Source organism: Cupressus sempervirens, chromosome 5 (genome assembly GCF_028749045.1).
Source record: "Cupressus sempervirens isolate cs-2001-9-10 chromosome 5, ASM2874904v1, whole genome shotgun sequence".
Classification (NCBI taxonomy): Eukaryota; Viridiplantae; Streptophyta; class Pinopsida; order Cupressales; family Cupressaceae; genus Cupressus; species Cupressus sempervirens.
Window position 1 is genome coordinate 130,167,415 of NC_143122.1, and position 22,782 is coordinate 130,190,196.

The following is a 22,782-nucleotide window of genomic DNA, read 5'->3' on the forward strand; positions in this document are numbered from 1 at the left end:
CTAGACAATCCCAAAGTGATGGGTCATGAAACTCTACCAAGTGCACGATATTCAAATGCAAACTAGCCCTCTAAACATTGTTTGACTCTTGGGCAAAAAAAATAGTTTTGACGAGTGCCCAAATGACACCGCACGAAAGATGCATGTCTATACTGAGTGCAATGCATGAAACACCTGAAACACATCATAGGCCTCAAAAGGACAACCAAATACATATGCATAAAAATATTTATAAGGGGTATTTTTGCAAAAATTTTCAAATATGGCACTCAAAAATCCTTTTGTATATTCGAGTCCCAAAATAGATGATTGTCAAATTTAATCTAAAATGATGGATTTTAATATTAAAACATTTACACCATGACACTCCACCCCCTTTATGCCATTATAGAATCTCTACATTATTTATAACTTTAATTTTAACATTAAAATTATAATATAATATTTCATAATTTTTTTTAATAAATAATAAATTAAAGCATAAATGATTATTTGTTGAGATTAATTTTTATAATTGTATTTTAAGCTCTTGAGATATTTTTATAATTATTTATAAAAACACATTAATCCTACATTAAAAAATAAATCTAATATGAATTTAATATAATATATAAACTTGCACATAAAATTCATTTTACAGTATCTTCATTTTTTTTTCCGTTTTGAAATGCAAAGTAGGATTTTAGAGGTTGCAACACTTCAAAAAAAAAAAACAAAAAAGATACGCCTTCACCATAATAATAGTAATTATTATTTTTAAATATATATAAATTCCTTAAGCTCCCTCCATAGAACCACAAGCTTAATGATAAAATAAATATATATATCTATCCGTGCGTGTTGGCGGGCGCTTCCCAACGTTATAAACCACAAGCTGCCGAAGGATCACGTTCGAAATTTTAATCAAAGTCCGAGATCAATTCCTGGGCCAGACTATGGCGCTTGCTGCAACAATGACTACCATTCCTACTTGTTTGAAAGTCAAGTGTTCTGTTCCCTCAAAATTACGAATTCCTCGTCTCATACCGACGTATTGGCCTTGGGAAACGGTAACTTCATCTTCTCCATTTTCTACTTACTGAATGGGATAAGGAATTGCAATTCAGATAAGGAACAAGATTACCCTTTCTTTTACCTGCTCAGTTTTTATAATACTCGCATTGTACAGCCCGAGCGAAATTAATTTTAACGGAAGCAACCCAAGGAATGCGGTTACTGGCCCTGAAACAATTTAATTAGGATTAAGAAACTTAAATTCGTTGTGATAGTTTGACATTTTAAGCATTAAGCAATAATTTTTTGTAATATATAAGAAATATCTGACATTATGTGCCTGCCGAATTCTTTACGGGGAGACGAGGTTTAAAAAATGACTTGGAGAATTTTATGTTTGAAAGAGTAATTTTTCTCAAATTAGTTCTAATTTTTTGTTTGATAAGGGTATCTGGGAACAATCTTGCCCAGAACAAGCCTTATGCGACGGTGCTCTTATTGTGATGTGCGGATTCGAACTTGAGTAATGCTCTTTATAAATGCACCACTTACGATTTTACTACAATCCTTCGGATCATTAGAAGCCCAATCAATTCATTTCCGAGACCTGAAAATTCAATGGCTAGACATTATTTATGGCTAGCAAAAAAAATAATGATTACAAGAAAAAATCAGACATCCGTAGGGTAAATTAAGAGCTGGTATGTGAGGGTTAAATATTTGGCTTGGTTTATTAAACTTTCTTGCTCTGTTGTTTAGTTTTTAACATTGCCGGTAAGGTGCCGTTTGCTTTTGTTGTACAGTCTCCACAATTTTCAAATTGTTTATTGCAAATGGTGGTTAAGTGAACCAGGGATGTCAAGTAGTTGCTGATAAGTGGGCAATTTTAAACGTTCATAGTAGCATATGACATATTTGAAGGAGTTGCAGAACTGAAATGTAAATTGCAAATCCCAAACCCCTCAGTCCTTGTCACTAAGCCCAAACAGATTGATTATTAGTGAAGCCGATTGCAATAGATTGTCTTCTCTGGAACAAAAGCAATTCTAATTTTTATTTGATAGAAATTGTAAAGAGAGGAATATATGGAGAAATTCGATGTTCTAAATTTTATAATATTTTTGAAATAATTGCAGAATGGAACTGTAAAGAGTCTAAGAGTATTTAATATTAAAATAAATCTTTATATGTAGAGGTGGATAATTGGATGGTAGAAATACTATGATGTTTTTTTTGGACTTGGTTGCATAGTTTCAAGTCGATTTTATCAATCCATATTTCATAAGTAGTGATGAACAAAAATCCATTTCTTATGAGGATAAACAGTCCACTTAGCACTCATTATATGTAAGTGATGCTCAGAAGAGAAAAGCACTACTTCTGAGAGTGTCATCTATCCTAGTACTGATTTTGACAAAGTGAAGCACTACAACTTCTCAGTATGTTATCCATCTAAATACTTCTTTGGCTCAAGCATGCTTAAACACATGGTTCCTCCAACAACAGGCCCACTTAACTTGATACGCCATATGTGGAACTGTGATAACCACCCTGATTTCAACCTGATTTCTTTTTAAAATTTGTTTTCCAATGAAGTAGTTTGCTAATTGTTTGCTTCAGATTGCATGTGATTACAATTCAACATATAATAAGATATACTCAAAGAACCACTAAATAGAAAGGAGGGGGGGAATTGATGCCAACACCACCCAACACTATCATAACATAAAATAATAGAGAAGATTGCAACAAGACAAAAAATAGACTTCATAGAACATTGCCAAACATTATAAATCAGATCTGCATTCAACAACAAATGAAATCAGACTTGTGTTACAAAACCAGACCTGAAATTGTCTTCAAAAACATGAAAGGGCCACTCAGAATTGTTACCCTTGCCCAACCAACAAGCGCCAAGACAAAGGTGCTTAGTTGGATCAATTGTCAACCTTCCAAACTCAATAAATCTGCTCCTGTACTGTTAAATAATTTCACATACAATTGCTAATGCATTGATGCTTTCGAATCACTAAAGATGCAGCTTTCAGGCCTACTATGAAAACCCCAAGTTAGGAAAAGATGTACAGTCTCCTAGAAAGGTTGATTTTGTCTAGAAAACTCTTCATCAAATGATGGAAATAACCACACAATTTGCAACGCCCAGCTATGAGGAGAGCTCAGGAACAATACCTAAAATGATTGCTCTAAAGTGTAGTATCCCCCTACTCGTAACAAGATTTTTTAATTTAACATTATTCAAATTGATCGTCATTACAGATAAATAAATAAATGAATTCCATTATTTGTCAAATAAATTAAATATATTGAATATTGATTATTAATATCTAAATAATAAATGAACTGGGTTAATTGATGAATAAACAAAACAAATACATTGCTCAATTACTATCAGTATATATTAATAAGTAACCAATAATAATAAAAAGACAATATCTCTAATAATCCGGGCTAAACATTTGACAAAATTAATAATAAAAACTGTGGCAACTTAATTTAGAGTTTAATTCACTGAAGAACGATAAACTAACAATAATTGGGCTTTCTGCCTGCGCAACCTCCAAACGCCATCCTATGAAATGCCACAACTCCACCATCCTGTCTCAAGGTCTAGGAATGACATGTATAAAACTGGGAACAATGGGGGAACATGGATATGTAGAAGAGAATCAATAAAGGATATAATATCAATTGCGACTGTGTAGGCGGCATACATAACCGGTATCAGCAGAAGACTACTCCATAGTAGTGTGGAGGAATTATCTTACACTAAATTATTATTTAATATATTCTGAGAGTATGTTGATCCCATCTGATTGAAGAAAATAATATTTACTGTATCTACTGCAAGGCATACCCAGCCAATAATGTCAGAAGCAGTTTATTGATATAGTATAGAGCAGGGATAATGGAGTAATGGTTCTCACTGCAGAATAATATAATTACTTCCCAGAGTTGAAGAGATTCTAGTTGGCAGTAGGTCTGTAAGTATATATTACAGTTCGAACCATTACATAACAGCACCAGCAGATAGGAATTCCGTATAATCAGTAACTGGCATGATTCATAATACACTCTGTGCTAATAATATCTGAACACTATCTTCAATAAATCTATATGTTCCAACTAGTTATTATTTCTTAGCTAAGAAAGGACAAGCCAGAATGCAACGAGGTAGAGGCCTGTGTAAATCCAGCCAACATGACATTTCCAAGATATGATAAGATCAGTGCACCCGAGCGCCTGGAGAACATGTCCAAGAAAGGCTTAAGGGCTTGGATCTATAAAGCCTTAAGGGAAGCTATTGAGTTTGTTGTCCAAGCAATCTGTTGCACTTCACTGTCCTTCTAGTTTAGCGTAATAATCAGAAGGGTAAACTTTCCTAACTCTATATAGTCAATTTGCTAATACACTTTTAATTGTTCTCTATATGGTACAAATCAAGTATTATTTAAATACTGTGGAAACATAGATTGATTCATAATTAGATAAACTTACTTGGGGACATTAAAAAATGGTATTAGAGCTACGATCTCGCTATCCTGTAGGGTGAAAGGTGAATTGATCAATATGTCTATTCAAAGGAAATGAATATATAAATGAGATTTGGAAGAACATTTAAATTCGAAACGATCATCGTCATTCACCAAAATAGAGCATTGAATTGATTATCAAATATGACAATTATACATTCAAACAAATCATCTCATGAGGATCGATCAGACATTCGTCTTTCAATTATCATTTTAGTGTCTCATTGAAAATCACAAATTGCTCCAACCTAAACATTATAAAATCCATCCATTGACCTACATTTTGTCATTATATATCAATCAATCATCATATATTAAATGGGAATCAATCCTATTTGCATTTAACACATCAAGTTGAATCACTTGTAGCATTTAATACACGTAATTCTTCAACTCTTCTTCAAACTTGGAGATGGAACAAAGTGGTAAGGATTCATTGAGATCTAACAACTCAAGTGAAAATCACAATTGCTTAAAAATAGGCAATTTTGGGAGGGTAGGATTGTAATATCCCCCTACTTCTAACAAGATTTTTTTAATTTAATCATAAATATTAATTAAATTGATCATTATAATGGATAAATAAATAAATAAACAAGTTTCATTATTTGACAAATAAAATAAATATATTGAATTTTTTTTGATCGATAATGATAGATATTATATAGATATCAAAAAAATGATTACAATAGTTGATTGCCACTAAGGTAAGATCAAGTATGAAGCCAAACCCTCACACAACCTAGACACCCCCTAGACACCTATACTATGACAAAGTATTACAACGGGATCACTTGCCAAACAGGCCAAAAAGTGATCAGAATAACAACGAAAAACCACCCACAATGCCAATCGCTTGACATTTTGTAGCTTCATCATGAGAGAAATTGGGAATTGCTCCACCCAGAGAGGATTCGGGCATACCGCTCTGCACAACAAATCTACCTAGAATCCTTACACGATCCACCTGTAACAATACATCAACCCATGTCATGGCTACATTCTCCTCCACAGAAGGAACATCTCGAGCCTTGCTTGACCCACGACCTTGCTTGATTATCAAATATGACAATTATACATTCAAACAAATCACCCCATGAGGATCGATCGTACATTCGTCTTTCAATTATCATTTTAACGATTCATTGAAAATCACAAATTGCTCTAACCTAATCATTATAAAATCCATCCATCGACCTACATTTTGTCATTATATATCAATCAATCATCATATATTAAATGGGAATCAATCCTATTTGCATTTAACACATCAAGTTGAATCACTTGTAGCATTCAATACACATAATGAATTTATCTTCAACTCTTTTTCAAACTTGGAGATGGAACAAAGTGGTAAGGATTCATTGAGATCTAACAACTAAAGTGAAAATCATAATTGCTTGAGGACAAGCAATTTTGGGAAGGTAGGATTGTAATATCCCCCTACTTGTAACAAGATTTTTTTAATTTAATCATAAATATTATTTAAATTGATCATTATAATGGATAAATAAATAAATAAACGAGTTTCATTATTTGACAAGTAAAATAAATATATTGATTTTTTTTTTGATCGATAATGATAGATATTATATAGATATCAAAAAAATGATTACAATAGTTGAATGCCAATAAGGTAAGACCAAGCATGAAGCCACACCCTCACACCAACTAGACACCTATACTGTGACAAAGTATTACAATGGGATCACTTGCCAAATAGGCCAAAAAGTGATCAGAATAACAACAACCAAAAACCAATCAGTATCGAAACCAAAACCACCCACAATGCAAATCACTTGACACTTTGTATCTTCATCACGAGAGAAATTGGGAATTGCTCCACCTAGAGAGGATTCAGGCATACCACTTAGTGCAACAAATCTATCCAGAGTCCTTACATGATGTGCTTGTAATGATACATCAACCCATGTCATGACTACATTCTCCTTCATAGAAGGAACATCTCAAGCCTTGCTCAACCCATGACCTTGCTTGGTTGGAATTTGATGATGCACTAGTGGGCAACTAGAATCATCAAAAGGGACATTCGATTTATATGCAACCACCTTCCTCTTCCTGGGACTCTGTTCAATTGCAAGGGCACGAGCCTACGTGCATGATTGAAGGAAAAGGGTGGCAACCGACATGTGCACTTTTGGAGGAGCAGGTGATGATCATACCAAGAGAGGTTGGAGCTCACCCAAACCTCGACCAATCAAACGCCAAGTACAAGGGCCCATATGCACACCCACCCCATGCTCAACCCGCTTCATTATGCCTTAGTACCGACCCCCCATTTGGGTGCCAAATAATCCCTTGCCACCAGACAAACCTCCATTTTGAACTCTGCCACCATCAACACCAATGCCACAAGCAAAAGAAATATCCAAATTCAATTGAGGCCTCCAATCGTGGTTCAAATACTCCTCGAAAATGAGCTTAATTGCCTTCCAAAACATGTCCTCATTTATTTTGAACACATTGTGCAGTCTTTTTTAGTGTGATGGCCCCTTCAAAGGCTGAGATTTGGCTTGTGGTTTTGATAGAAAAAATTGCCTCCATTGATTTCACTGAAAACTCCGCTTACAATTTCACTTCGAAAACAGAGATTGTTGGATAGAAACGGTAGGCTGAAGGGTTTTCAAAGGCTCATGGAAACCTTTAGAAGGATCGAGCTCCAAAGCTCAAGTCATCATGACTTAGCTTTTCGCACAAATCTTCGTACAACCAAGCTTTTCCCTTTGCCACCCAAGCTATGACAACCTAGCATTCTGCTTCCATTTCAATAAGGAGAGAATCCCAAAACCAAAAAACAAGGATCAAGGATGACTGCTCTCACTTGATCATTATTACCTTGCGTGTTGAACCTTGACACACGTTATCATTGCTGAACTCTATGTTCTCTTATTACCCCCAATTATTCATTGATCAATCACATGTCCAATTTGCGTGGAGGGATATCATTGAATACCTCTGTGATTTCAAAATTATCTTGTAAAGAACCTGCCACCTCGAAATTAGAAAGTTTGTTTGCTAAAGTATTGGCCTCTCTTGGTACATGAGAGATTCTGAACTCGTCAACTTCATTTAGCAAGGTTCTGATTTGTTTGATGTACTTGTCTAGGTACAATCTGAGAGTCTCCCTCAAGGTTTAGTTTCCAAATGCCAAGCTTGATTCCTAGTGTAATTGTGTCAACTGCAACAAGACACTCAGCTTGTTTTTTCGTGCCATCCATCACCTTTCTTGCACTGAATGCCAAAATGCTTTCATCCTCTGATCTGGCCACACCAACCACACCTGAGGGGTCTGAGTTTCCTTTCGAAGCCCCATCAAAATTGATTTTAGTCCAACTTGGATCTGGCAGGCTCCACTCCACACGATTTTGTTTAGACAGAGAATCAACTCTTGAAGGCCCATGAACGAACCACAAATATATTGAATATTGATTATTAATATCTAAGTAATAAATGAACTGTGTTAATTGATGAATAAACAAAACAAATACATTTCTCAATTACTGTCATATTATATTAATAAGTAATTAACGATACTAAAAAGAGAGGATATCTCTAATAATCCATAGCTAAACATTCGATAAAATGAATAATAAAAACAAATGTGACAGGGCAAACGTATTGTGGATTAATATCCACGATGGCAACTTAACTTAAAGTTTGATTCATGAAGGAATGATAAGCTAACAATTATCAGGCTTTCTGCCTGCACGACCTCCAAATGCCTTCCTTTGAAATACGACAACTCCACCATCGTGTCTCAAGGACTAGGAACAACATGTATACGACTGGGAATGATGGGGGAACATGGATATATAGAAGAGAATCAATAAAAGATATAATATCGACAACAACTGTATAGATGGCATAAATAGCCAGTATCTGCAGAAGACTACTCCATAGTAGCGCGGAGGGATAATCATACGCTAAATTACTCTTTAATACATTCTGAGATTATATTGATCCCATCTGATCAAAGAAAATAATATTTACTGCAAGGCATAACCAACCAATAATGTCAGAAGCAGTTTATTGATATAGTATTGAGCAGGGATAACGTTACCACAGGGAGTAACGGTTCTCATTGCAGAGTAATATAATTACTTCCCAGAGATGAAGAGATTTTAGTAGGTAGTATCTGGTCTGTAAGTATACATTACAATTAGAACCAATACATAACAACACCATCAGATAACTCAGTATAATCAGTAACAGGTATGATTTATAATATACTCTGTGATAATAATATCTGACTCTATCCTTAATTAAATTCATATGCTCCAACTGGTTATCATTTCTTAGCTAAGAAATGACAAGCCAGAATGGAATGAGAAAGAGGCCTGTGTAAATCCAGCCAACAGGGCATTGCCAAGATAGGATAGGATCAACATCCCTGAGCGCCTTGAGGATGCATCCAAGAAAGGCTTAAGGGCTTAGATCTATAAAGACTTGAGGGAAGCTGTTGAGTTTGGTGTCCAAGCAACCTGTTGCATTTTACTGTCCTTTAGTTTAGCGTAATACCCAGAAGGACAAACTTCCCTAACTTTATATAGTCAATTTGCTAATCCACTTATAAGTGTTCTCTTTATGGTATGAATTGAGTTTATTTAAACACTATGGAAACATAGATTTATTCATAATTAGATAAACTTACATAATTAGATAAACTTACTTGGGGACATTAAAATTGAGGAGATATGAGTAGATCTTGGATTAGAAAAAGCACTTTTAGAACTCAGTAAAATAACATGAGCACTCAGAAAATGAAACTATACTCACCAAAACTCAATCCAATCTCCAAAAAGCCACACTCCGCATCAAACTTAACAAACCCACATCAAAATACTGAAAATAAGTTGATCCTATAAAGCCATGAGGGAAGCTGTTGAGTTTGGTGTCCAAGTAACCTGTTGCTTTTCACTGTCCTTCTAGTCTAGCGTAATACTCAGAAGGGCAAACTTCCCTAACTTTATATAATCAATTTGTGAATACACTTATAATTGTTCTCTTTATGGCACGAATTGAGTTTATTTAAATACTATGGAAACATGGATTTATTTATAATTAGATAAACTTACTTGGGGACATTAAGATTGAGGAGATATGAGTAGATCTTGGATTAGAAAAAGCACTTTGAGAACTCAGTAAAATAACATCAGCACTCAGAAAATGAAACGATACTCACCAAAACTCAATCCAATCTCCAGAAAGCCACACTCCAGATCAAACTCAACAAATCTGCATCAAAATACTGAAAATAACTTGATCCTATTCAACCCTACAATGACCCAACAAGCTAAAATCACTGTTAAATTTGGAAACTTCAACACCAACCAACTAGGGTGGGTGTCTCACCATCGAAACTAGTTATCTAGTAGAGTTTTTATGTCCTCCAATTCACAAAGATGAACTCTGGAAGCATCTCAACAACATAACTGAGTAAATCTTGGATTAGAGAAATTACTTTTAGAACAAAGTAAAATAACTCCAGCACTCAATAAATGAAATCAAACTCACCAAAACTCAATCCAATCTCCAAAATACCACTCTCCACATCAAAATCAACAAACCCACATCAAAATAATGAAAAAAACCTTGTCATGTTGTTGACATGAGAAACATACAAAGAAACAAAAGAGTGCGCTCATTGCTAAAGCGTAACAGAAGATTGTGAATAACACAAAGGGTGTCCCAAATATAAATAGAAACATTTAATTCCAAATCATGGGTCTATAACAGTGCAATCGGCATGACAAATGAGACTTGAAATGCACACCATGTTTTTGTCTTGTTTATGTGAGTTTTATGCCACTGCAACATGCAAAGCAATACTTAGTATTCAGAATGAAACGCATAATTTCCAATTCTCTTCTGAATAAGGATGCTCATATGCTAAATAATATATATGAATTTTGTGATCAAATGAGACAACCTCAAGGCTCCTTATTCTGGACTTTCACTCTGTTATAATGATTTGGTACGCTAGTTATTACAAAGGGACTTATGCTATTTAATCAATGGATATCTTAGTTGCCAATTTGAGATACAAATCTAATTCGGGCATGCGAATTGGATCCGTGGATTCATGATTTTTTTTTCCTATTATGATTCGTTTGTGTGTGTGTGTATAAACAAGAGAAATATACAATGAGAGAGAAATAGATAGCAAATTTGAGGTGAAATGTATTTGGATGTAGTTGAATAAAAGGATTGTTTTAGGGTTAAAAGTCAAAAAATATATTTAAAAAGTTATTAAAAAAGTTGGACCCACTTAAAATCTTGGCCTCCATATCGATCCTTGAGGATTCACGTGGATTCACATTGGATCCTCTAAGATTCGTGGCAGATTCATATTGATTCGGGCAGGATCCTTGTTTTTTTATAGTGGATTTGTCTGGATTAGCAGGCCTGCAAATCAGGATAAATCCACTATGTAAAGCAAGGATCCTGCCCGAATCAACATGAATCTGAGCACGAATCCGAATCCGTTTCAGATCCGGACCTGAATCTAGCCTTGTGGGCATGAATCCGGTAACTAGGATGGATATCAGCTACTTCAAGCACTTCCAACCAAACAAAATGCTGCAATGTCCCCCCTCAGAAATAGAATTTAATAATATATAATTAAATGATAATAATAAGTTGAATGATTTTATAAAAAAATAAGAATCCTAAAATACTCAAATAATAAATATATATAAGATGGTGTTATTAAGGACTAATAAAATCTAATCATTGTTATGAAGAGGATCAGTTAGCAAGAGTTGTGTCCCATCTATCATGAAGGGTTGCAATCCTTTCTAATAGAAAGATATATGAAGACATTCTCCACTATTCAATTTATCATGGAATAGGAAAGAAAAATAATTATTTATATTTGATATTCATAATGCATATTAATAGTGCCTATAAAAAGACGATTCATCTTATTAAATGGCTGGGAAGTATCATATAACAAAATAGTGATATGCTGTAATTTACCTATAAATCAATGATGAATTGGAAAATATTATGTCTGCATTTTGTGAGGATCAGAAATCCTTATTTATCTTGACATATATTAGATATATATCTATTAATAAGATTATATATGTTCAAGATATATAAATTAAACATTAATAATTGTATATAGAAATCATATTTCAATCCTATTACCATTTGATTAATAGAAGGGAAATTTGTGATGTTGCTGTTAGAAACTAAAGTCCACGAAGATTACTGGGGGGGGGGGGGGTGAATCACTTATGTACTTAAAACAACTCTCAATATCTTTAATCAATTCTGAAACATATAAACAATAGATGCAACAACTATGGAAAGATAACCATGCACAATAACACCAAATATGTTAACTAGAAAAATCCTTGATTAGAGGAAAACTCTATTGGGGATGCTACCCACAAAATGATGTACTAATATTATAGTTCCTTGTTAGAGGATAGACCCTATTAGGAGTCAATGAAATGCAATCAGTACATATGAGTCCCTATTAGGAGACTTTGAGTACCTGTTAGGAGATTCAACCTTGTTAGGAGTTGTGCCAACCTTGTTAGGAGTTGAAAGGAGGACAACTGAACCCATTGTCCAAATAGCCTTAGTATTATTCTTTCCAAATAATACAATGTGAAACAACAATTGTCCAACTAGAAACTTGTCTAGCCAAGTACAGTTCCTTGTAAGCTCACCGTGCCTCAACTGCACCAAACTCTGCTTTGATCTTCACAAATTTGCATTCCAAGCTCCCAAAATACATATTACAAAGATATGACCTCTGTTACATTACATCCAAGGAAAACATCTTTCCTCTAGTCCTAAAACAAGTTATTGAGTTGATCTTGAGGCTTTCCCAATTTACAATAATAATATAGGACCATCTTTATATATTACAATACATATTACATTACACTTTCCCATTTAACCAAGATTACAAACTATTGGCTCATAGTCTTCATAACTTTTGACTCAATGATCTTTAGATTATGCCCTCTTAACCAAGGCATTTCTAACATGTCTTCAACCTTTGTCTCAGTCTGCTTAAGCCAATTCCATCCCTGTGAGGAGTTAGAATCAAAACGACAGTACCCACTTTCCAAAAATTCTGTTTGAATGCTGCTTTCACCAAAATCTTCATAACTTTGTCCAATCTTCATATTTCCATACTTGCTCTTATGTAGCATCAAGACATACTGTAGAACATATCGTCAAGCAGGCATTAGATGACCTTTAATCCACAAACCATGCCAAACACTTCTTCCTGTGTAACTTTGTTAGTCTTCATAGAAGAACCAATATGTTGACATTTGTTGATGCGAGTTTTGTATCACTTACATAACATATTAGGATTTGAATATTCGATATACGATATCAAACATGCAACTCCTCTCTTGAAAAGTTATTACTCATGGGATATGAGAATAACTCCAATGTTCCTTACTCTTGTGGATACTCACTCAGTTTTATCGATGTGATTTGCTGGTAATCACGTAGGTGGCCTTATGCTATTCATTCAAGGATGACTTGGACTTTGGTGGAATGAAGGTGATGGCGGCTCGGTTTGTGAAATGTGCGGAGGTAGATAATGTTGATGGTGGTGATGATGGAAGATGTGTCTGCCAATGGTGATGTTGATGGGAAAGCGATGGTCATGGAAGGTGAATGGATGTGTTCTAATACTCAACCTACTCCTCTAACTTCTTTCCCTAAACTTCGACTACCCAGCTACTCACTATTCTACACCTGCTACTCACTATTCTATTCCTACTCCTATGAATGGAAGGTTAGCAAATGGACGGGGATCGAACCTAATGAGAGCTGACCAACGGCCTCACTTCCATAGGTGCAATGATTCAAAGGAACAATAAACTAGCTTACCATGCAAAGCTTCCCAACAAGGCGCTAGGATGCTAGTGGCCTAGTATTGACCCCTATCAAACATTTACCAATGCTACCATACAACTATCCACCTACTTTACTTTCACTTAAACAACTTGAACAACTTGAAATGAAATCTAACTAAGTGGAAGTAGAAAACATGCAATAACACCTAATGTTCTTAATCAACATGCAAATCACGACAATGAAGAAGAGAGCAATTTTGGTATTATCTTCGCAACAATTTCTCCAACACTTTACAAATGAGAGCAAATGGCCTTTTATAGGGGCCAAAAATACAATGGATGGTGGAGATCAAAACAAAATCAACGATCCAGATTGGATCCTAAAAACCCTAATTAGGGCTGCCACCCCATCGGCCAATGAGAAGCTACCACCTCATCAATGGACCAATGAAAAATGTGCAAAAAGTAGCAACCAATGAGAAGGCACCAAAATGGTGGCCAATCAGAAATAGACACTTGTCCTATTGTAGAAGAAAGGGAAATTGCCACTTGGGCTTACATCAAATGATCTTCTAATATAACTCTTCCCTTTTCTTTCATCTTCTTAGCTAAGGCAATGAACTTAGCTAGCCTTTCGTTAACTTCTTCCATAGGAGGACAAGGCGTGTGCTTCGTCTTGAGTTCCGCTGACTTCGCCACATTGCTTGCTACTTGTAGTATCCTTTCATGATCATTCTCATATTCTTTTGCAAATCAAATAAAAGCATTGAGAGAGGAAAGGATGCCCAAATGCTTCTTCTTGATAGCAACCTTTCCTAACTCATCCAACTTCAATCCAAAATCTGTCTCATTGACATCCTCTTCTCTAATATCCTCAAAATCAAGCGCCACCCCAACATTGCTCATCATGGTTGAAATAGAAGTGTTGACGCTTGGGCTGTGATGTGCAACTGCCTTTTGTATATCCTTTTATTGTACCACCATTGGTATCGGTTATTTGCCTCATTTTCAAGAAGGGTGTTTTGGGCATCATATCCTCTTTGTCTTTCTCAGTGTTTGCCCGCTTGGGATTCTTACTTGCACTGCCATCCTCCATGCTCGTCGCCCTATTACGGGATGTTAGAGTGGTGGACCAGAAGGCAAGAAGAACCAAGAGGAGTAATCCTTACACTAGAGTGAAAGATGGATGTTAGCTTAAGGACCTTGCAACTCTAAATGATGTGAAATTACCTCTACCTATAGTCAACAAGGATTGTCCTTCCTTTAGTCTGTCCTTCATCCGTATCATGTCCACTGTACCGATATTGGTGTCGGTTATTCTCTTCATTTTCGAGAAGAAAGAAGTTTTGGGCATCATATCCTCTTTGTCTTTCTTAGTGTTCGCCCGCTTGGGATTCTTACTTGCACTACCATCCTCCATGCTCGTTGCCCTATTACGGGATGGTAGAGTGGTGTACCAAAAGGCAAGAAGAACCAAGCGGAGCAATCCTTAGACTAGAACTAAAGATGAATGTCAGCTTAAGCACCCCTTGCAACTCTAGATGATGAAAATTCACCTTAACCAATAATCTTACAGCGACTTTTCAGAACCTAGGATATGACTTTAAGAATTTCAAATCCCTTGCAAATCAGAAATTTATCATGCAACTCACCTCCAAATAAAATTACCCAACCTAAGGCAAAAATCGCAGCCTCTTGCAAAAATCAGAATTTTATCTTCCACAAAATTCGGCTCCCACAAATTTCGCCAAGCAAGAAGAGTGCAGATCTGCTCTTGCAAAATCACCAACACCTTGAGAAGGAGAAGTGAGAAGTGAGGAAGAAATGGGAGAGAGGCCTCCTCTTATACCCAACTTTCTTCTTGGACCTTGGGAGAAAGAAAAACAAATAATTAATGCAAAATTATGGCCCACAATTACATACTTAACCAAAATTAATTTTGCCATGATGAAAATTAACTTTTAAAATTGCCAATTAGTTCTAAATTGCAAAAAGAAATTAAATGGTGCTTTGGAGATGTTAAATATTTTCATTTAATGAGGATTTAGTAATTAATACGTCATTAAAATTAGATTTTGGTTAACCAAAAGCCATTTTTCAATATTAAATTACCAATTTCATTAAAGGCAAAAAGTTTTCAAAGCAATTTTAATCTATTAAAGCCAATTTTTTTGCAATTTTTACCCAAATTGATTTTGCTATGCCAATAATTTTTTTTGACAAAAATAAAATAAAATTTCTTCTAGAGCCAAAAAATTGATTTTGCAATTTTATTTCACCATCACAAAAATTAATTTTCTTCACCAAAAAATAATTAAGATTTTCTAAAAGACCAAATTTAACAAAAATTTCATTTTTTGAAAATTATCCAAATTTATACAATTATATCCAAGTTTTCAAAAAAAAATGTCTAAGTACAAAATTTACAATTTTATCACGCCAAGTTGGAATTAACTTTGAAATTTGTTTGGCCTAAGGATAGAATTGGTGGCTTTGGAAAATCAAGTTGAAACTAGGTGAAAATAAATCTAACCTTTCTTCCACTGGCCTGAAAGTGCCAAGGCGTGAAATTTTCAAATTTGAAACCTTTGGACCGAAAAATGCTAAGGCAATCGAAAAAAAAGGGGGTCCCCAAAATTTTGGGGCGATGGTGTGAAAACCTCACAACAACATTAATGACAAATACTGTGATGAATGCAATGCATAAGCTCTAAATCATGTCTCTAGTAATGCTAATATACTCGCCCATAGGAATATCATCAACATTCATGCTAACAATCTCCCCCTTTGGTATTGATGGCAACATAGATGAAAAATATCTAAGTTCCATGAATATCAAATATACTTTTTCCTCATCTGCCTTTGCTCCCCCTTTCATGTTGCTCATGAATGTCATTATACATCTCAGTCTTAGACAGTAATACCTCAAATAACTTATTCTCTGTCATACTCTTATCAAGTAGCCAACTTGCATAAGGAAGGTGTTAATCTCCCCCATACATTCACATCTTTCTTAAATCCTCTTCATTAATCAATAATCTCTCTTCCAGATACACATCTCTACCCAAATGATGTATCAAGTATAATGTTTTTCATGTACTCATCTCTACCCCATTGACATCAATGACAAAGGTATCATTATGTCAAGCTTTAGTTTCCAAAGACATTATTGAAATCAGTTCAAGCTCTAGTCTCCAAAGACACTATTGAATACCAATACCAAGAGTCCTCAATGACTTAGCTCAGACACATATACTCCATCATAGGAGAAGCATCAAGCATACAGTCGAGATAAAGAAATAGTGCTTTGCTGTCAGCGGGACTGATGCAATTTCTGCATCAATTACTCAAAAGTAGGTTGGGGCATAACCCCAAGCATACCTCTCAAATACTCAACTTGTCCTTAGCCAAAGGTATCTGCTTCATTGTGCTAACATATTCTAATCTGATCTCTTTTCCTGCAACTCTCTCAAAAAGTGCTACTTAATAGATGTATGCTTTGTCTTTGAATGTAATACTAGATTCTTTCACATACTCACAGTACTTGTGTTATTACAATGTATGATAATAGGCTTAGTGAACTCTATCCCAATGTCTTTCAACATTTGCTTGATCCAAATAATCTGATTACAATTGTTTGTTGTTGCTACATATTTTGGTTCTGCTGTACTCTGTGAAATGCAATCCTATTTATTGCTCTACTAAGAAACTAATCTTCCTTCCAAGAAGAATGCTCCACTACTTGTGCTCTTTTTGTCATCTACACTTCCTGCCCAATTAACATCAGCGTATGCACATAAAGTGAAATCATGTGATTTGTCATACCATAATCCATAATCAGGTGTGCCTTTCAAATATCTGAAAATTCTTTTTACTGCTTCTCTCCAAAAGATATGTGATACATTGTTTTCTACCATTATTGCTCTTGCTGCTTCAGTCATCGATCTATTTTTTCTTTCTGCTATCCCATTATGCTCAAGTATCTTAAAGGCTGAAAGCTGTCTCTTTATACCATTATCTTCACAAAATTTGTTAAACTCATTTGAAATAAATTCTCCTCTATCAGACCTTAAGCATTTAATCTTGAAAGTAGATTCATTCTCAACTCTACTCTTAAATATCTTGAATTTCTCAAAAACTTCAGATTTTTCACTAAGAAATGCAACCCACATCATTTTAGTGAAATCATCAACAAGAATCATAAAGTACCTTTCACCATAGAATGTTTTAGTCTTTGTAGGACCACTCAAATCTGTGTGTACAATCTTTAGTTTCACTGTAGTAGTAAACTTTTTGCTCGGAAAAGAACTCTATACACATCATGTTAGTAGGTTTCACAATCTTAGGCACATCTCTAACTGCAAATGTAGTTCTAACCTTCACAATGTTATCAAAGTTGATATGATAAAATCTTTTATGCCATAACCAACTATCATCCACCTTAGCAACTAAATATGTCATTCCAATAGGATTCAACTAAAATACATTACCTCTTGTTCTTGTACCTATACCAATCAATGTACCATTCTTCTCTTTGATAATACAAGTCTTCTCTGTGAATTGTAATCGATATCCCTTATCAACAAGCTGTTTAACACTCAAAAGATTATGTTTCAAACCATCCACAAAGTAAATATTGTCAGTGTTAGTCTTTCCATTAGTGCAATAGATTCTTTTTCTTTCATGTGACATGTTGCATTATTTCCAACTCTAACTATTCTACCATCATAACTATTGAATTCAACAAATTTGTTCATGTCTATAATCCAATCAGACTTTTTCTTTTCAACTTGTGATACTAATGCTCTTTCTTCTTTTCCAGGGCTTTTTTTTTATAGCAACAAATCCAATTTCATCATCATCCTTATTGTCACTATCTTTCAAGAAGTCTACCATTTTAAAATCAAACTCATCATCCTCATTAACATAGAAGCAATCCTTAGGTACTCTTGATTTATGGGGCTTTTTAGGCTCAAACTTCTTTTCTCTTTTAGGACATTTGGAAGAATAATGACCAAATTCTTTACATGTCCAACAAATAAGAATTTTCTTACCTTTAGGTTCTCTCTTCATAAGCAAGACAAGTCCTTTAATCTTCTTGTCTTCTTCATCTTTTGTTCAGTTGCTACTATTATAGTCTCCACTTGTACTTGCACTTCTTGTCAACATAGGTTTGTCTCTCTATACGCCGAAAGAAGTCTCCAGTCTAGGAAATTCTCAACTTTGTTTCATCCACATTTCATATGTCTATAATCTCATAAGAAGAGTCTCTCTTGTAAAGTTAGGTGTGCAAGGAATAACATATTCAATCATCTGCGTTGTTTGTTTATAAGCAGGTGTAAAGGTCTTCAATATTTTTTATATAACTTCATCTTCTGACTTTTCTCCTCCACAATTCTTTATTCACAATCTTTGATATTCTAGCAAAATATACTCTTACAGTTTCATCTTCCAACATCTTAGCATCTTGAAATAGACACATGACTCCATAGTCTAGCCTTCTTAGCACGTTTATCACCTCAAATGTACTTTGTAAAGCATTCCAAATCTCATTAGCAAGATTAATTTACCTCTCCATATTCAGTTTCAGGAAGAGCTGATAACAATGCTTCTGTAGCAAGCATATTTTGCATGAATAGATCTTTTTGTGCTTCCTCACATCCTTCAAGCTTGTCTTCTTCAATCACAGTTTTAGGCTTTGTAGTAACCAACCAAAATTCTGGACCCATGCATAGCAGGTGTCTCTTCATCTTTTCTTTCCAACTGTTATAGTTAATTCCATCAAACTTTTGACTATCTTTCCTGAAATATGCCATAGATCTCCTTAAGCCGTTAAGCTTCTCCTTCAAGGACATGATGCTCTGATACCAATTGTTAGAAAGCAAAGTCGACTAAGATAACTAAGAGGGCAAGGGGGTTAATCAGTTATGCACTTAAAACAACTCTCAATATCTTTATTAATTCTGAAACATATAAATAGTAGATGCAACAAACATAGAAGGATAGCCATGCACAATAACATCAAATATGTTAATTAGGGAAACTGTTACATCCCAATTTTTGACCTGACTTAAAATATAGTTGTTGAAGTTCACATGAAGTCAGTTGACAGTTTAATTTGTTATAATCTTGCGAAATGGTAAGATGGTTAGTCATTATAATTTCAAGTGAGTTGATCATTTATCACAAATTCATGGAATTGAGAAGATGGTTAACCGTTATGATTATTTACGATTAAATAATTTATTATGATAATATAATTTAATTATAGAGAATTTCCTCGCAGGAAACATGTTGAAGGGGTGGAAGCATTGTCAGAAAGGAATTAGGTAGAGGAGCATCACCATCATTGGGTAGATGGGTTGATAATTTAGCGACTTGAAACATGATACATCTGTGGGACCCGCCTGAGCTATTTAAATAAATAATTTGAGAAACAGAAAATAATTGGGTTAAAATATAAAGTATATCTCAAAGGATTTTTGATCTTTCATCATATTATTTTAATAAATATTTATATACGTGCATATAAATATAAAAATGGTTTGGCACCATTATAATCTAATAATTTAATAAAGTGATGTTTACATGTACATATAAGATTATAATAATATTCAAAATATAATAACATTTGAATTATAATATTCGAATTATAATCTTCCAACTCTATTCTTTCCACTTTAATATTCTTGCTTTTAATTGATAAACACTTGGCATGATAAATTGGCAATAATCAAATTATAATCTTTCCAAAACTTTCTTCCAACCTTTTTAAATTTCCTTTCTTTTGTAATCGATTTAAAACACTTGGTGTTTTGAATGGGCAAATAATCTTTTAAGTTATGGAAGCCAAGAAGTCACGGCTAGACCTTATAAAATGGAAGTTGTGAGAAGAGTCGGACGCCTTCTTTTTACATTTCCGGATTCTCTCTGTTGTTGTTTTCAATTCTCCTAATATGCACGAGAATATTCTCTAGCATGCGCATAATTAACTAAAGCAACATATGCAAGTGTCTATAAAACAACTAATATATATGTTCTAACATCCTTGGCTAGCTTGACCCAACTTTCACTCACATCCCTGACTCCCCAACGAATAAAAGTTACTCAAACTCATTCGTTAGACTTGGAGATTTGAGAATTGCCACTGAACTAAGACTACTAGGGACAACTACTTAATTGACAAGCAAAAAGAGGTGGTCCCCATTTGCAATGGGGCGATGGTGTCAAAACCTCACAACACGTCTAGTCTAATGGTGAAGTAACTGTGAAAGAAGAGCAAAAGAGCAATTTTAGGTACATGTGTCCTCCTTCCATGCTCTTATCAATTATTGTGAAACAACAATACTCAATTCTTTGCACGCAAAAGTTGGGATGTTAGCGCTCTTGCACTTTGCAAATGCTGTAACGATAAATTTCACCCAATGAAGATCATTGAGTGCAGCAAGATTCCAAACAGAGCATTAAATGACTATGAATAATATTTTCACTGCATAGAATGTGGCTTTTTCTGTGCTAAATGTGAAGGAGGAAGGTATAATGTGGACAGTTCCAGAATATTTCTGTTGAATGCAACTTTCATAGTTATTGTGTGGGCACTTAAATATTGGATGTAAAGGTATTCCCTCGGCCATGTATCTTCATCATAGGTGTTGATAGAATGGCAATGAGTAATGCCATATAGAAATCAACGATCACACAGATCAGTAGTGATGTAATTGTGTCTCAAAGGGTGTAGATTAACAATGCTACCAAAGAGTATGAACTAGGAAAGGCCGTGATTAACAAGGTTAAGGATGGTGCTAAAGGAACATAACCCCTCCCATTTGAAGGGGGGTGCTATATATGTGCTAAATGAGTGTCTCCAAGAGACAGGAGAGGAGGAGGATGACAACAGGTGTTATTCAATAGATTAAAATCAACTAGATATTAACAAACTCTACAAATCATGATCAACAAAAAGACAAATTCAACAAGGCATTGAAACGAAGAGTAAATTAACATTGAATCACAATGGGAAGATATATCCTTCAGCAAATCGAACCCCCAATACCAGGAACAAAATACAAAAATCAGATTAAGTCTAGGTTGTTTATGTTGTTCTATTGTTGGTGATACATAAACAATGATTGGCTGATTTTTATGAATTTAATGTTGCAATAGTTTGTCACAAAGGAGTGGGAAAGAGACTGCAGTCAAGAGAGAATTGCAAAGGGCACCTTGCTGTAGTGATAGTTAAGAGAGGACAACTATGAGGGTACCCTATTGCACTGCAAGAAGGTGGACTGCTAAGGGACCCCTATTGCAAGTACTTTTCGAATGCCGTCAAAGGATTATTGGTGAATCATAGTTAAGCCCAAACATATAAGAATGGAGGACCACATGGAGAGAGAACCATTGTTTAGGGCACCCTACTATGCCTCCTTACTGCACATCTTCTATAATTGGAATTCACACACAATTGAAGTACTGCATGATAATGAAGATAATCTCTCTTTTTCTAGCCTTTGATTATTTATGAATAATGTTTGCATTATAATCTCATCTTTAACATTATATATATGTTGGCACTGTGTTAATGTGGTGGATGCAATATTTAAGATATGGATTACATAATGAGAGATTATTTATTTTGGAAACTCAACCATAATCTGTTGCAATTGTGATTTAGGGCAACTTCTAGGTCAAATTAGGTAGGGGCATTACATAACTTCATCTTATTCAACTCACCCAAGAAGCCAAAATCACTATTAAATCTGGAAACTTGAACACCAACCAACTAGGGTAGGGTCTCACCCAAAACCAACTATTTGGTAGAGGGTTTTTGTCCTCCAACTAGCAAAGATGAACTTTGGAAGCACTCCAACAACATAACCATAAGTCGGGAAATAATGGCCTAATATTTGAAATCCAACCTATTCAAATGCACATCCATGAACAAAGCCTGCTGATGAAGACAAATGACGAGGAAAAAATCTTTGAATATGGAAAAAGGCATAGCAAGTTTTGAAGAGAGAAAATTTCTAGAGAGAGAAGAAGAAGCTTTAAGATTCCAAGAGTTCAAAAATTTATTCCAAGTCTGGAATGGGATGTAAAAATGAATTCTATTTTAATTCCTTGCATGATTCTTATGTCAATCATTTTATTTTGTAGGGAGGGGTTCCAAATCCAATCGTTCAAGGAAGACATTCAATTCCTAGAATTCTAGTTTTAGCGTTGAAGCTGTCTACATCTCAAGCGATTCAGTTCAAGGTTCAACTATCAAAGTTCAAATGCAGACATATAGAAGGAAGAATGTAACATCTTGAATATTCTCCAAAAGTCCAAGACCATAATCAAGCAATTCGGTGTAAAGAAATTCCAAAGTGACTAAATCTCAATTA

General features: G+C 34.8%; 1 protein-coding gene across 1 annotated transcript in view; it reads left to right on the forward strand.

Moving 5' to 3' along the window:
• Nucleotides 1-842: 842 nt before the first annotated feature.
• PLR1 (NAD(P)-linked oxidoreductase superfamily protein) overlaps nucleotides 843-22,782 on the forward strand; it is a 60,321-nt gene continuing 38,381 nt past the window's right edge. Inside the window, exon 1 of the mRNA XM_089828857.1 lies at nucleotides 843-1,049. Coding sequence (XP_089684983.1) covers nucleotides 936-1,049 — 114 coding nt within the window. The 5' untranslated portion in view covers nucleotides 843-935. The remainder of the gene's footprint in view (nucleotides 1,050-22,782) is intronic.